The 16,197-nt window shown below is 37.1% G+C and overlaps 1 protein-coding gene across 1 annotated transcript in view; it reads left to right on the top strand.

Moving 5' to 3' along the window:
• The window catches only part of BCKDHB (branched chain keto acid dehydrogenase E1 subunit beta), a 232,473-nt gene extending 216,616 nt beyond the window's left edge, over positions 1-15,857 (top strand). The window contains exons 10-11 of the mRNA XM_046006755.1: positions 10,949-11,097; positions 15,565-15,857. Of these exons, the coding sequence (XP_045862711.1) occupies positions 10,949-11,089 (141 nt within the window). The 3' untranslated portion in view covers positions 11,090-11,097; positions 15,565-15,857. The remainder of the gene's footprint in view (positions 1-10,948; positions 11,098-15,564) is intronic.
• The last annotated feature ends 340 nt before the right edge of the window (positions 15,858-16,197 follow it).

Below are 16,197 nucleotides of genomic sequence, written 5' to 3'. Positions count from 1 at the left end.
GAAGCAAGTTTCATTTCCTGGTGAAGCACTGAACTGCTTTTCTTGAATCTTATGGTAGAAGCAACTTGAAGCTTACAGCCCACTATTGGTTGAACATCCAGTTTTTTTTCCCAGAATTCAAAATCAGCTTCAGAACTCAAAGGGGCAATTTATGCCTCGCACTCAAGCAAGCCCATCATAGAAAAAAGTCCCACTCGTGTCCTTCCTTCCCCTCATTTTTTCGTCTTCTCCCCAACAAATATTTAAAAGAAGCCAAACCTCTCAATCTGTGCTGAACCTACTGTAACTCTAGAGACCCATCTCTTCCCTAGGGACCCCTGCCCCCCAAAGACACTAAACTGCTCCGCCTTTTATTAAAACGTATGTATGGATCGGACTTACATCCACAAGTAGACAATTCTACCGGTTTCTATTTCACGGGTGTAATGGTAGCACTAAATAAAAATTTTGTCTTCTCTCCAACCCATACTCTCCTGCTCACTTGGAAATCGAAAGCCCTGTCGCGTGCACCCAAGAGTAAGCAGGGGAGCTGGTTCATGTCCTGGCAGGACCGTGTGCACCTGTGCGATCTTGGCCACCTCCCCTAACCTCTGCCAGCCTCTGTTCACTTGTCACCACCTCACAGAGTCGCTGAAAGGATTGAGACTTACGTAAACAATTGTACTTATTTATCTGGAAGTAAGAACATCTCTTTGGGTACTATGTAGTGAATGTCTGGCTGTTTGTTCTCTGTGTGTACCTATCCCTCTTTCCGAAGTGAGAGGCACATGAAAAAATACATTGCTTTTCTGGTAGGCCTCCATGTTGTGTCTCTGAATATTCATGAGGATTTGTTGATTAAACACAGAATTATTTGTTTGTGTCCATCTGTGCTTAGGGACATCGTTGTCTGTGGTATGTGACCAGTGGGGAAGCTCCTGTGATCTCTGGGTGGGGGGTGGGCAGGGTGGAGAATCCGTGCTGTGTGTTTTAGCCTGATTCCTGATTGAGGGACCTGACTGAATTTTTGTAGAGCTCATCCTCAAACAGGTAGATAAAAAATAGTAAGTGAATGCTTTGGTCTATCTCAATAAACTGTGTGAACATCACCCTTTTAAAGAAACTACATAAATTTAGTTCATCTACAAACAGTACCTTCAGCATTTTTAATATTTTTTTCACTTAACTATAAAAGTATCCAGAACCAGGTCCTAGTTATTTTTAAACCACATTTCACTAGTGTATCTATAGTTTTATCAGGCTTATTAGAAGTTAGTCCACCGTGAGCGTGCAATACAGACTTTGTGAGAAGTAGATTCATCTTAATTCATCTTCAGCACACATATTTATCCAATTATGGGCATTAAAAAGGAGGCACGTGTAGTTTTCCTCTAATTCTGAACTATCTCTTGATTCTGGAAATTCTGAAAATGTGTATAAGCAGATACATAGACATTTAATCTGAAAAGCTTCTTTGTAGGAAATGTTAACCAACTTTAAAGGCAGAAACATAGATATGTAAGTGCAGCAAAGAAGAAAATATATTTTGGGTTCTGCATTGTATTTTAATTGGATGCAGACAATAATTACAAGTGCTATATTTGTTGAATGAAAAGGTTAAACTCCTTGTATTAGTAAAAGTCATCTGCATGTAAATAATGAGAGCACTAACAAGCCTTTTCTTACTTAGGTCAGAGATTCCTGCCAAAAACTTGTTTGCTTTGTAAATTAGTTCAATTATGAAATTTTGGGAGTGCTGCTACTGCTGGGATCCAATCAACAAATTTTTGACAACATCTCTGTGATAATTGCTGATAGCCTTAGGACATTTATTTCTGTTGTGCTTTCTTAGTAAAACTGTAGTGATCTAGTGACCAGAATTAAATTCCTGAAAAACAACTTGGTCTGATTTATTCATTCAGCAAACCAAGCTTAAAGGCTGTGTTGCTATGACACCCAAGATTAACTTAAAAAAAAAAAAAGTGCATTTAATTTCAGTAAAAACATTGACACGTCTCTTCTGGCATTATGTAGATAAAATAAAGTTGATCTTTTCCCTTCCCTTGCCTTTTTTACATTTAACAATTTAGCATTTAGTTTTTACATTTAGCATTTAAACATAAACATAAACTAGAAATTTGACATATTTAAAAAGAAGGAAAAAGCAGTAACAAAAAACAAACTTTGTATCATAACAAGAGATCATTCGTACAATAGCTGATATTTTAGCCATCAGTTCTTTATCCGGCTTCTCAAACTTTTTAGGAAGATGGTGCCAGATAGGGGGAAATCACTTTATTCTAGTAGTTTCGTTTTGTGACCAGTCTTGAAACTTAAAATCAGGTTGCAGAATTGGGACAGTGACAAATCCTAATAGAGATTTTCCTAGCGCAGGTTCAGTTTCCCAAATTCTGAAAGAATATATTTTCTGTGTCACGAGACAAAAGAATCATCAGGCTGCTTCAGCCAGGATTGATTTCTGCCTTCTGAGCACCATTTGGTGGTATGAGAATGCTATAGGAATAATTTTATGAGAAGAAAAAAAAAAGTCAGAAAAACCGAATGCTTTGTCAGATCATCGAAAGTTGCTTAAGAGGAGTATTTGAAGTTTCCTGCTGCCAAACAAAAGCAAGAATCCTACCTGACAGAGAGCAGTTTGTTCCCGAGATGACCCCGGTGCAGCAAGTAGCTTATGTTTATCATTAAGCACCCACATTCTCAGGAAATTCCACTTTCCAACTTTGCTGCTGCTGATGCTTGCTTCTATAGGGAAGAATTCTGAACTATAAAATTTGAGAAGCTCCAGCGTCTGTGGAAATTTGAGAGCATTGCCTTTCTCCCCCCCACCCCACCATTGAATATAAATTGTTTTAACAAAAGCATGGTAGCCACGGTATGTGGTAAATGTCAGAATTTGCCCATAGTTATGTCTGAAAAGAACTTTAACTTTAGCTTTTGAACTTTGAAAGCCTCGGAACATCTTTGGAGACCAAGGGCTGCAAATAAAAGCGATGTTTATGTGCAGGAGGATGGAAGGGAGAAATGACTTTTTTTTTAGCTGCTGCTTCTCGCCTGTGCTCTTCAGGTGAAAGGCACGGCAGCTGTGGGTCACAGCTCCAGACCGTATCTGGGGGATGGCTGGAAAGCCGAACCAGACCTTGACAGGTTTTACCGGGGAAACCAAAGTGGTTTGGATGGGGTGCGACTTTTGCCTTTGCGGCTGCTAATTTAGTTTTTATGAAAAGCAAAATGAGTTAATACCTATAAAGTAGTTAATATGGTCCCTGGGCCATAACGAACACATGCACTTTCTTATACAGTGATCTTAGATAACATTATAAGTGATAGAAAGGAGTTATCACTTACTTTCACTTGTTTCTGATTTTAAAACAATGAAAGTTACAAAACCATCATTCTGAGAGGAAAAATCCCTATGATGTAATAAATCGTTAATTTTAATGTTACATTTGATTTTAAAATTTGTTCTACTTCAGTTTCTACAGTTAATCTATGGAGAGTCACAGATAATTTTATATTAACCAGTTTATATTCTGATAGAACTACAGAATTTGAGCCACGAATCATTTCTGTGCACATTTTAATATCATACTCCAACTTTGTTTTAGGTAGCTAGATTGTATGTGAGGAAACCCATTTAGTTCAGATATAGTATTTCTAACTTCAGAAAATAAACATCCATTTTAAAAATGGAATTTGAATTTAAATGAAAGTCCTAATTTAGAATTCAGTCCCATTCTTTAGCTAGAGAAATCACAGAAAACAAAAATTGTACCAGATTGCTAGTAATTTGCATTAAAGAGGAAGAAATGGAATTTTTTTTAAAGTGCTCAGATACTGAAGACATTTCAGTGAAGTTAAGTCAGAGAGATCTCAGCTTTTAATTTAGTCAGGATTATGATTTTACCTAGAAGCTTTGCTGAAATAGCTGGGCTTCACTATAATGTTTTTGGTGTTAGAGAAAGCTAGATAAAATGCTATTTTTCATATACTGTTTCACTTAGTTCCACTGGTTCCACTGTATTTTCAAAGCAAGAGACCTCATATCAACAAGTGTTTATTGAATGCATCTTCTGTGCATAGGTATCAGAAAAATAAAATAAGCATAGTTTTGATGTTTGAGGGCAGATTAGGGATGGTGCTGTCTGAAGAATTAATTTCATAGGTCTGTGCTGCATGGAAAATCAGTACAGTCTACTGTGTGTTCTAAGTTTTAAAAACATGATAACAGTATTTAAACCATTAGGTTAAATGAAAAATAATATTTTAGATTAGCAAACATTGTATTTATTTAATTCAATAATGAAATTAATTTGGAGCTGCTGGCATAGGGCCTTCACAGGTTTCTGTGACTCATTTGCTAAGGAAGTGTGATTCAAGACACCAGTATAATTTTTTCTCATCTGCTGAAGCTCATGTTTTGGCTATGGGCAAGTTTTCAGGGCAGATTTAAAACAAATTTAAAACAAATATTCTCTGATAGTATTGGGAAGCTGGGGGATGTCTAGCCTTACATAGATAAGACTATTCAACTTAATCAAAATACAAGTCTCTAAGTTCATTGACTTTATCGCTATCGAGTTTGCATCATTTGGTATATTGTGGGTTTTTTCCCCCATATGTTTAGAATTTAACTCTTGCACTGCTCATTATGACCTCTAGATGACTATTTGCACTTAGAAGTGAAATCTCTGTTGTTTTTATTGTTAATTTAATAATTTAACTAAGTTAGGACTAAATGGTATTGGAATTTAGGTTTAAAACTGAACACATCCACAAATCGTGTAAAAGTTGCTTAATTTTTTTTCTCCTAGAGAAGAAAGGATAACTCTATGACCTCTACATCTTGTTCAGTGCTCATTACATTTAGAGCTAAATTTACCCGCATCCTATCTCCTCTTGGAAACAAAATATATTCTCATAGTTTAAATGGGTTGTTGGTGGCATAATAATGATTATATGATGTGAAACTTTGCAAAATAACTTAAAAATTAATTTTCCTAGTTATTACTTTGGAATTAAGTTGTGAGCCAATGTTTCTTCTTATTCCAAGGAAGAATTTTTGATTTATCAGGTAATCCCATAGACAGTGTATGCCTATTTTGACTTGTTTCTCATTATAGCATCCTCCTTTTCTGACTTTCCATTAAATGTTTAGAAAAATTAGTTTTGCAGGGAAACTTAAATAATTAATCAGCCTATGTCAGCTATGAAAAGTAGGAACATATATAAAAGACCCGAAGTGTCCTTATCTCACTTTAAACTTTTCTTCACAATCTTCCAACTGAAGGTAATATGCAGTCTAATACAATAGGCTGTCTCCAACTTTCTGTCATTAGAAGAACCGAATAAAAATTTTTCCAGAATTGTCTCTAGAAAGAAATCTGAGCTTGGGATGGCCTTGAATTAAAAAATAAAGACCAAATGATTGCTTTAAAAATAAATTAAATGATACTGAGTGGTCTTTAATTCTTGCTATTTTTCAAAGTGTCTATACCTTGGTTACATTAAATTATATTGGACTCTTCTGGTTGAAACCATCCAGTAGGTAACCAACAGCCAAATTTGCTATAGGAGCATTGCTTGGAAATTATGTGCTTCTGGGGGAGGGGGGGTAGATTTTTTTTTAACTATTTCCAGAGCTCTTGACTTCCTCATCTAGCCACACAATTTGTCTATCATTCCAGCCCCAGGAACTGGCAATTCGTGTCCAGGCTCCCTGAACCCCACCAGGGGGCAGTACCGGACCCTCCCTTTCCCTGAGGCCTTAGCGCAGTCTGGCTCCTCATAACCTCAGTGATTCCCACCCTCTCCTCACACTACACGTACTTATTTGTGGTATTTCTTTACATTTTTTAAGGCTTAGTAAGTCTCCAACAAGGGTAGCCATTCAGTGTTGACCAGAATCTTTTCATTGATGATTTGATCTGTGCTTTCACATACCTCGTGTTTATTATAACTTGGGAACTCTCAAGAGGGAAACAAAAACCTAGCAATTATTGAACACTACGATATGTCAAACTTGAAACCAGGTCCTCTTCATACACTCTGTACAATCTAGAGGGGCAAGTAGGCCTCTAGTAACAATAGTGTTAGAAGACAATAGGATAATATAAAGCAGAATTTTTAATGTCCCTAATTTGCTGTTAAGTGACAGAGGCTCGGAGAAGTTAAATCATAGGAAAAGAAAGATTCCCTTTAAACAGAATTCCAGATTCCATGCTGTATCAATTATATCCTACAGCTTTGCCATAAAAACAATGAAAAGATTTGTGGAGAGTGACTGAAGGCACAGTGAGGAATGCCTGAAACTGATTTCAGTGCTGTAATTCCTGTAACGGGAGAATTTATGCTTGATGTACTTAAAACTCTAATGGGGAGATGCGGTTAAGTGCTGGGAGGTCTTGAATGAAAGCCCTAATCTGTACACATTTACATACATACAGTATATACTTGGTATTACGTTCACCAAAACACGGGATTAAATGCAATACACTTAGTTTTTAGAAACCTACTGATAATTTTAGTTTTCTTAAAACAACAGTGGGTCCTCTTGTAATTAATTTTAGTTTACTCTCTCTCACCTGCTAAAAAATATACAGGCTCTCTCTTCTGCAATCTGAACAAGACACTTAAAACTTTGTTTTGTTGCAGAATATAGGCAAATAAAGAATTTATGTTGCTTGCATTTATGGTTTTTATGATTTGGAATTATCATTTCAGCTTCTCAGCTTCCTTTTCTGGTTATAATGCACATAGTAACCCAGATGGCTAATATATAAACAATTTGAGTGATGCTTATTTAAATCATTTAGGACAGCTCAGGAGGTTGCTGAGACCCGGGACCATCTGTTTATTGCTCTGTGTGTTACTTTGAGGCTTAGTGTGTGCTCACACCTTCTTCACATGTCTTAGCCTCTACCTTCCTGATATATACCCAGAAGAGCGTCTTAGACTCAATTTAACTCCTTATTTCTATTGAGGTTCTGTTTTAAAACCTTAATCCCCACCTGCCTTCTGTTTTACCATTTTACCTATTTTATTTTAGTTTTTTCCTGTTATTACTCCTCAACAGTCACTATTTTATTTTATCCTCAACAATCACTTTGCAGATGAGTGACTGGGAACACGGGTTGGTAGTCAGGTTGGAATCTTAATTGGCTGTGTACGTAGCTGTTTGACCTAGGCCAGGTTCTTTCACCTTGACTTCCTCACCTGTGAAATGGAATGTAATACCCACATCATATATTTGTGAGAATGATTAAATGAGATAAAATATAATTCATTACAAATGATTCTGCTACATCCTAAGTACTGGTTACTATTATTAACATGCTTTAGAAAGATGAGTCTCACAATGACAAAATGACATTCAAAAGTAAATTTCGGATACCATATACTTGAATTTCAGACAATAGTCTTTTGGAAGAAATATCTGTTTTTCCTTAAGCTGACTGTTTATATGAAAGCACACACTACAACAAAATGTATGATAACCCTGATGGGGTCTAGTGTGAGGGTTCCAGCCCTATTTTACGGGATCCACGGCGAAACTTTAGACTATGAGTAGCTGGAGAAGAGTTTTCTCTCGGCACCTGTCTGGGTTCTCTTCCGAAGACCCTGGTTACATGTTAGACTGTACTGCTTTGGAACCTCACCTTCACATCTGTGATGTTTCCCTGTGGACTGAGGTGGTCCATTTATAAGCTCTCTGAGAAGAGAGACCAGAAAATGGTCTCTTCCACGTTAGCGCCTGTGCCGGCCATGACCTGTAACCCTCACAATCCTGTGGGTGAGGTCATTATATCTATCTAATTTTATGTGGATTACTATTTCCGAATTAAAGATCATCAGAATTTTTAAAGTATGAGTGTGCTTATGCAGTCAGTGGAAAAGAAGAATACAATTAATCTGGACGGTCTTGGAAATTCAGGGCACACGTTTACTGTAGTTCTAGTGTTATAATACGGTATAAAATAGAGATACATACTTTCTGGAGGGTTAATCTGGTACATTGATCTACAAATCTGCCATTGAGATTCAAATTTTTTTTGTAAGTGTGTGTGTGTGTGTGTGTGTGTGTGTGTACAGCTTCTGTATGAAAAAACAGGTTGAACAAGGATGCCCTGTTTTGATGGTTGCCCAGAGAAACATATAGCCACACATAAATCATTTGTGTATGAAACAGTCCATTAGGAACTCACTCTGTACAGCTGCTTGACCCAAGCATTTTTTTTTCTGGTCTTTTTAAAGCACGTTTTAACACAAGTCTGTGGAGGGAATAATGGCAGTCTCTCTAATAATATTTCAGTTAGCAAAACATTAAAATGTCAAACTGTTTCAATTGGTCAGGGCATATCCTTATAAAACTGAATCATAGTCCTCTGTTATGTATCTATTATCTTCCATGATTTTTAAAATTTAAATAGCCAATTTAGAGACACCTGGGTGGCTCAGTTGGTTAAGCAGCTGCCTTCGGCTCAGGTCATGATCCCAGCGTTCTGGGATCGAGTCCCACATCGGGCTCCTTACTCGGCGGGGAGCCTGCTTCTCCCTCTGCCTCTGCCTGCCACTCTGTCTGCTTGTGCTCACTCTCGCTCCTCTCTCTCTGACCAAAAAAAAAAAACAAAACAAAAAACTTAAATAGCGAATTAGCCAACATTTAGTACATCCTTAGTTTCTTCCATGACTTTTAAAATATACTTTATATATCTATATATAATGATTTAAAATCCTTTCACTCCACTTAATGTAGAATAATTGTTTCCAAATTAAGGAAACACTACATACAAAGTTAGAAAACTAATGTAAAATAGTAACCATTGTTCACACAAGAAGGTATTCTTTACTCTTTTATGTCAGTGTCATTTAATTACAAATGTAAATTACATTTATTTACAAATAATTTCATAAAAACTATTGCAATACATATTAAGTATGAACTAGAGCCCTTTCTCACCTTTCTGCCTCTCCTGGCCTCAGAAAGTGACCACTAGTAATAGTTCAAGTGTGACCTTTCAGACCTTTTTCTATGCTCATGCAAACACACAGGTGTATCTTGCAAAAAGTGATTACACACACACACACACACACACACACACACACACAAACACTCACAATGGAATACTACTCAGCCATAAAAGGAATGTTGCCATTTGCAACAATGTGGATGGAGCTAGTGAGTTTTATGCTAGGTGAAATAGAGAAAGGAAGATACCATATGATTTCAAGCCTATGTAGAAATTAAGAAACAAAACAAGTGAGCAAAGAGACAAAAAAAAAAAAAAGAGAGAGAGAGAGAGAAAGAGAGAGGCAAACTGAGGAACAGATTCTTAACTATAGAGAACACACCGATGGTTACCAGGGCAGGTGGGGAGAGGGTGGGGGAAATAGGTGGAGGTGATTAAGGAGGGCACTTGCTGTGATGAGCTTGGGGTGATGTACGGGTGTTGAATCACTGTATTGTACACTTGAAATGAATATTACACCATAACTGCAATTGAAATAAAAACTTAAACAAAATAAAGCATTGTATTAAGAAGCCAATTAAAATAAAATAAAATACAGTTAATTAAAATATATAAGGAAATGTGGACCTCACATCCATTGTGAAGCAAGGTAATGCAGAAAGTAGATGCCTATAAACCCTTAAGTTGCGTGAGGTTTTTGTTTTTTGGTTTTTGTCTTTAGTATAGCTGACACACAATGTTACTGGTGTACAACTTAGGGATTTGACAAGTTTATACATCATGCTATTTCTTTGCAGGCGTACCTACTGTCTGTCCCATTACATCGCTGTTACTGTATTATTGACTGGATTTCCTGTGCTTTGCTTTTTCTTCCCATGACTTAACTCATTCTATAACTGGAGTCCTGTATCTCCCTCTCCCTGACACCAATTTTGCCCAACCCCATACTCTCCTCCCTCTGGCAACTATTAGCAAAAACCTAAGATTTTATTTGCAGTAATAGCTATGAGGGGTAACATTAATATCATTTTCATAGGAACACTTGAATCACATAGCTCTCTTTAGATTTTTTGGAACTCTCTAAAAATTATTTTCAAGTTTGAATTTGTCACCTGAATTTTTTTTTTTCCTCTGAAGATAATTTCCTGTAGGATTCCTCACGTGTGTTTGGGATTTTATATTTTTGAACCAGGCCTCCAGCCTCATGGAGTTCATTGTCTCTCAGGAGAGACAAATAATTGAGCAACTACAGTGGATCTTGCTCAGTTCAGTACTGTGAGAGCTTGGGGCAGAAACCCCTCTATCACTGGTGCGGGGTTGGGCAAGTGCCACCAGGGAAGGCTTCCTGGCAGAGGCGAATCCTAACATGGTATCTGAGAGATGTGCACACAGCAGTCAGGCAAAGAGCAATGGGCTTGGGCTGGGAATTGGCCAGGGAACCATCAGCATCTACAAAAGCCTGGCCATGAGAGAATCCAGAACATGGTTAAGTAACTGCTAGAAGTTCAGTCTGACTGTAGGGTAATTAGAAACATTTATTATGATAATAATACATGTCCATTATATATAAAATTTGAAAAACACAGGAAATGAGAAAACATATGCCACCACTAATTTCAAGCTGCAGAGTTTCCTGTGAGCATTTTCTTACAATTTTGTCATGCCTTATATTTGAATTTATAGGACAACACATTTGGTATATTCCCAGTGAGGCTTAAACCAGAGCTATGCGAGGAGACATAAATGCATGCATGTATGAAGACATTTTAAATAAAACGGGGATCATGCCAAACTTGCGTATGTCACTTAATTTTTTAACCTTTTTTTTTTAATGTTACAATATACTGATTTATTTTAATGCCCCTGGATAGAATTACATTTCTTTTTTCTCTTTTTAGAATTACATTTCAAGTGGAAATGTTTCATCTCTGTGAATAAAAAGAAATATTCTTGAAGTGAACTATCTGTATTCTTCTCTGTAGGAAGAATGTTTCCTGAACCTAGAAGCTCCTATATCAAGAGTATGTGGGTATGACACACCGTTTCCTCACATTTTCGAGCCATTCTACATCCCAGACAAATGGAAGTGTTACGATGCCCTTCGAAAAATGATCAACTATTGACCGTATTGGTAAGTCAGCCTTGCATTTTGACAAACCTAGTGTATGTCACTCATATGACTGTGCCATTAACCAAGAGCTACGATCATCAGCGTGTTGGCAATTTCCAGAACAAAAGTGGATTGAAGGAAAAAAAAAATGGAAATTTATAGTGGTATATTTACACTTGATAGAAACACGTCAGATATATGTTTATCTGATGTCCATAAAACAGATGTGTGCATATATTAATGTGGAGTAATCAGTGGAGACAAAGACACTCTGTGCTGTGGTTTGCTTACAAATATACCTTACTCCACTCTTCCAAATTTAGCCTCATTTCTTTATATTGTTATTGGCCATTTAAATTGTTCATGAATAGGGTTAATTTCCGTTACTGAAAAATGTTCCTTCTAGCAACATTGTTTGGGACTCCAGTGAATTTAAACTATATGGTGGTCCATAACATGAAATTTGCCTTTATATTATCTAAAAATAGGTTTGTTGAGCAGAAAACCTATTTATCGTGTATAGGGAAGTTTTACATAAAAGAAAATCCAGCACCACCACCATTTCCAGAATCCTTTTCGACAAGTTGATGTTTTTAAATTGTGGATAATGACATTTAGTTGTTATGATTTTTTAATGCTTATCTGCCTCTTCAGCAGTGATTTTCCAGCAAAAAATGAATATCATTAAAAACTGTTTAGTTTTCAAGTTTTAATATAGAAAGAAGTTGCTATCACTGACTCACTGCCTTATTTTATCTTGGCATTTTGAAACGTATAGCTGGAACTAAATTTTACATTTAATATTCTAATATTAACATGTGATATTTACATTGTAATATCTAGATTGTCTAAAAAATAGTAATAATAATATATTTTGAAGAACTGCCATCTTTCAAAAAAAAGGGGAGACCAGGCTCTGTGTAATAACATAAGCCCACACTTTTTAAAGATAAGAAATACTTTAATTCTTGAATTCTGTGTCTGAGGAGTAAACCTAGCCCATTGAAAACCAGAGAGATACCTTTTATTTTTTTTTATTTTTTTTTATTTGTTTATTTACAGCATAACAGTGTTCATTGTTTTGGCATCACACCCAGTGCTCCATGCAGTATGTGCCCTCCCTATTACCCACCACCTGGTTCCTCAACCTCCCACCCCCCTGCCCCTTCCAAACCCACTGGTTGTTTTTCAGAGTCCATAGTCTCTCATGGTTCATCTCCCCTTCCAGTTTCCCTCAACTCCCTCTCCTCTCCATCTCCCCATGTCCTCCATGTTCTTTGTTATGCTCCACAAATAAGTGAAACCAAATGGTACTTGACTCTCTCTGCTTGACTTATTTCACTCAGCATAATCTCTTCCAGTCCCGTCCATGTTGCTACAAAAGTTGGGTATTCATCCTTTCTGATGGAGGCATAATAGTGATTGTGTATATGTACCACATCTTCCTTATCCATTCATCCGTTGAAGGGCATCTTGGTTCTTTCCACAGTTTGGCGACCGTAGCCATTGCTGCAATAAACATTGGGGTACAGATGGCCCTTCTTTTCACTGCATCTGTATCTTTGGGGTAAATACCCAGCAGTGCAATTGCAGGGTCATAGGGAAGCTCTATTCTTAATTTCTTGAGGAATCTCCACACTGTTCTCCAAAGTGGCTGCACTAACTTGCATTCCCACCAACAGTGTAAGAGGGTTCCCCTTTCTCCACATCCTCTCCAACACACGTTGTTTCCTGTCTTGCTAATTTTGGCCATCTAACTGGTGTCAGGTGCTATCTCAATGTTGTTTTAATTTGAATCTCCCTGATGGCTAGTGATGATGAACATTTTTTCATGTGTCTGATAGCCATTTGTATGTCTTCGTTGGAGAAGTGTCTGTTCATATCTTCTGCCCATTTTTTGATATGATTATCTGTTTTGTGTGTGTTGAGTTTGAGAAGTTCTTTATAGATCCTGGATATCAACCTTTTGTCTTACTGTCATTTGCAAATATCTTCTCCCATTCCGTGGGTTGCTTTTTTGTTTTGTTGACTCTTTCCTTTGCTGTGCAGAAGCTTTTGATCTTGATGAAGTCCCAAAAGTTCATTTTCGCTTTTGTTTCCTTGGCCTTTGGAGACATATTTTGAAAGAATTTGCTGTGGCTGATATCGAAGAGGTTACTGCCTATGTTTTCCTCTAGGAGTCTGATAGATTCCTGTCTCACATTGAGGTCTTTTATCCATTTCGAGTTTATCTTTGTGTACGGTGTAAGAGAATGGTCGAGTTTCATTCTTCTACATGTCGCTGTCCAGTTTTCCCAGCACCATTTATTGAAGAGACTGTCTTTTTTCCATTGTATATTTTTTCCTGTTTTGTCGAAGATTATTTGACCATAGAGTTGAGGGTCCATATCTGGGCTCTTCACTCTGTTCCACTGGTCCATGTGTCTGTTTTTATGCCAGTACCACGCTGTCTTGGTGATCACAGCTTTGTAGTAAAGCTTGAAATCGGGTAATGTGATGCCGCCAGTTTTGTTTTTGTTTTTCAACATTTCCTTAGCAATTCGGGGTCTCTTCTGATTCCATACAAATTTTAGGATTATTTGCTCCAGCTCTTTGAAAAATACCGGTGGAATTTTGATCGGAATGGCATTAAAAGTATAGATTGCTCTAGGCAGTATAGACATTTTAACAATGTTTATTCTTCCAATCCAAGAGCATGGAACGGTCTTCCATCTTTTTGTGTCTTCTTCAATTTCTTTCATGAGTGTTCTGTAGTTCCTCGAGTACAGGTCCTTTACCTCTTTGGTTAGGTTTATTCCCAGGTATCTTATGGTTCTTGGTGCTATAGTAAATGGAATCGATTCTCTAATTTCCCTTTCTGTATTTTCATTGTTAGTGTATAAGAAAGCCACTGATTTCTGTACATTGACTTTGTATCCTGCCACGTTACTGAATTGCTGTATGAGTTCTAGTAGTTTGGGGGTGGAGTCTTTGGGGTTTTCCATATAAAGAATCATGTCATCTGCGAAGAGAGAGAGTTTGACTTCTTCCTTGCCAATTTGGATACCTTTTATTTCTCTTTGTTGTCTGATTGCCGTTGCTAGAACTTCTAATACTATGTTGAACAAGAGTGGTGAGAGTGGGCATCCTTGTCGTGTTCCTGATCTCAACGGGAAGGCTGCAAGCTTTTTCCCATTGAGGATGATATTTGCTGTGGGTCTTTCATAGATAGATTTTATGAAGTTCAGGAATGTTCCCTCTATCCCTATACTTTGAAGCGTTTTCATCAGGAATGGATGCTGGATTTTGTCAAATGCTTTGTCTGCATCAATTGAGAGGACCATGTGGTTCTTCTCTCTTCTCTTATTGATTTGTTCTATCACATTGATTGATTTGTGAATGTTGAACCAACCTTGCAACCCAGGGATGAATCCCCTCCTGGTCATGGTGGATAATCTTTTTAATGTGCTGCTGGATCCTGTTTGCTAGGATCTTGTTGAGAATCTTTTCATCCATATTCATCAGTGATATTGGTCTGAAATTCTCCTTTTTGGTAGGATCTTTGCCTGGTTTGGGGATCAGGGTAATGCTGGCTTCATAAAAAGAGTCTGGAAGTTTTTCTTCTGCTTCAATTTTTTGAAACAGCTTCAGGAGAATTGGTGTTATTTCTTCTTTGAAAGTTTGGTAGAATTCCCCAGGGAATCCGACAGGTCCTGGGCTCTTGTTTTTTGCGAGGTTTTTGATCACTGCTTCAATCTCGTTACTAGATATCAGTCTATTCAGGTTGTCAATTTCTTCCTGGTTCAATTCTGGGAGTTTGTAGTTTTCCAGGAATGCATCCATTTCATCTAGGTTGCTTAGCTTATTGGCATATAACTGTTGGTAATAATTTCTGATGATTGTTTCTATTTCCTTGGTGTTAGTTGTGATCTCTCCCTTTTCACTCATAATTTTATTAATTTGGGCTTTGAGAGATACCTTTTAAATTTGTACAGACGGAGAAAATAATGCCCTCCCATCTGCCATGATGACACCCCCCCTTCCATTTTTTGCAGTTCTGTTTTGAGAATGTACCAGATGTAAGTTCAAGTCATTAGTCAACACATCCTTGGTATTCTTTCAGACACACTGAGGGAGATGCTATGTATCTGGGGTCCTCTATAATGTCTGTGAAAGCAACTGGTTTCTACAGCAAGTCACACTTAGGACTAGTTCGAGGAATACCATCTCTTTTGTCCATCTTCTTCCTTCCATGGACTCTCCCTAATAGAGAGTCAAGGTAATCACAATGTGTGGCCACAGAGTTTAGGTGCTGGTTTAAATTTGGGTATATAATTCTTTTTAAACATAAAAAATATGTAAACCTATTGAAAACATGATAAAAGAAGAATAGTTTTTCTATGCTTCAAGCTAAATATGGCATTAAGGAAAAGAGTCATGCAGTTGAGAAATTTATATTTAATTCATGGTGCCCGGAATGTCTATAATTGTTACTGATTTCTTTTACAGAACAACTGGAAGATTGTGACTAGATATGGAAATATTTTTCTGAAAATTCCTTTTATTTCCTCAGACTTCTCTCTTCTTGAAAATAGTTTTTATGAACTGAACCACCTTGGATAATGGCTGAAAATTTTTAATTAGTTATTGTATTAACATATATGAATTGATGACTTCCATTAAGAGTGTCTCAGATTAACTTTTTAAAATGCTTCACTTGGTAGTCTTATAAATTCCATCAAATTACATCTGTAAATATTGGGCATGGGGTAGTATTCAATAAAGCAAAATCAGATTCTGTCTTTTTTTGTGTGTGTCTTTTTTTCATTAGCTGAAAGAATCTTCAAAGTAATAGATTAATTAATTTAATTGTTAATTAAATCTGACTGAAAGTGAAATGCTTAGAAATGCTGATTTTCAGTTACATTGTATTTAGTATAATTCTTTTTGTCTAAGATGGTTGTATGTTGATGAACCTTCTGGAATATTTTACCTGGTTCTTCCCTCTTACCTCAACAAGATGCACTGATGGGGGCACCTGGGTGACAGGTGGTTAAGCCTCTGCCTTCAGCTCAGGTCATGATCCAAGAGTCCTGGGACTGAGCCCTACATCAGGCTCCCTACTCAGTGGGAGCCTGCTTC

The sequence above is a fragment of the Meles meles genome, chromosome 5, assembly GCF_922984935.1.
Source record: "Meles meles chromosome 5, mMelMel3.1 paternal haplotype, whole genome shotgun sequence".
Lineage (NCBI taxonomy): Eukaryota > Metazoa > Chordata > Mammalia > Carnivora > Mustelidae > Meles > Meles meles.
The sequence above is the reverse complement of the archived record's forward strand: the minus strand, read 5'-3'. Positions and strand labels throughout refer to the sequence as shown.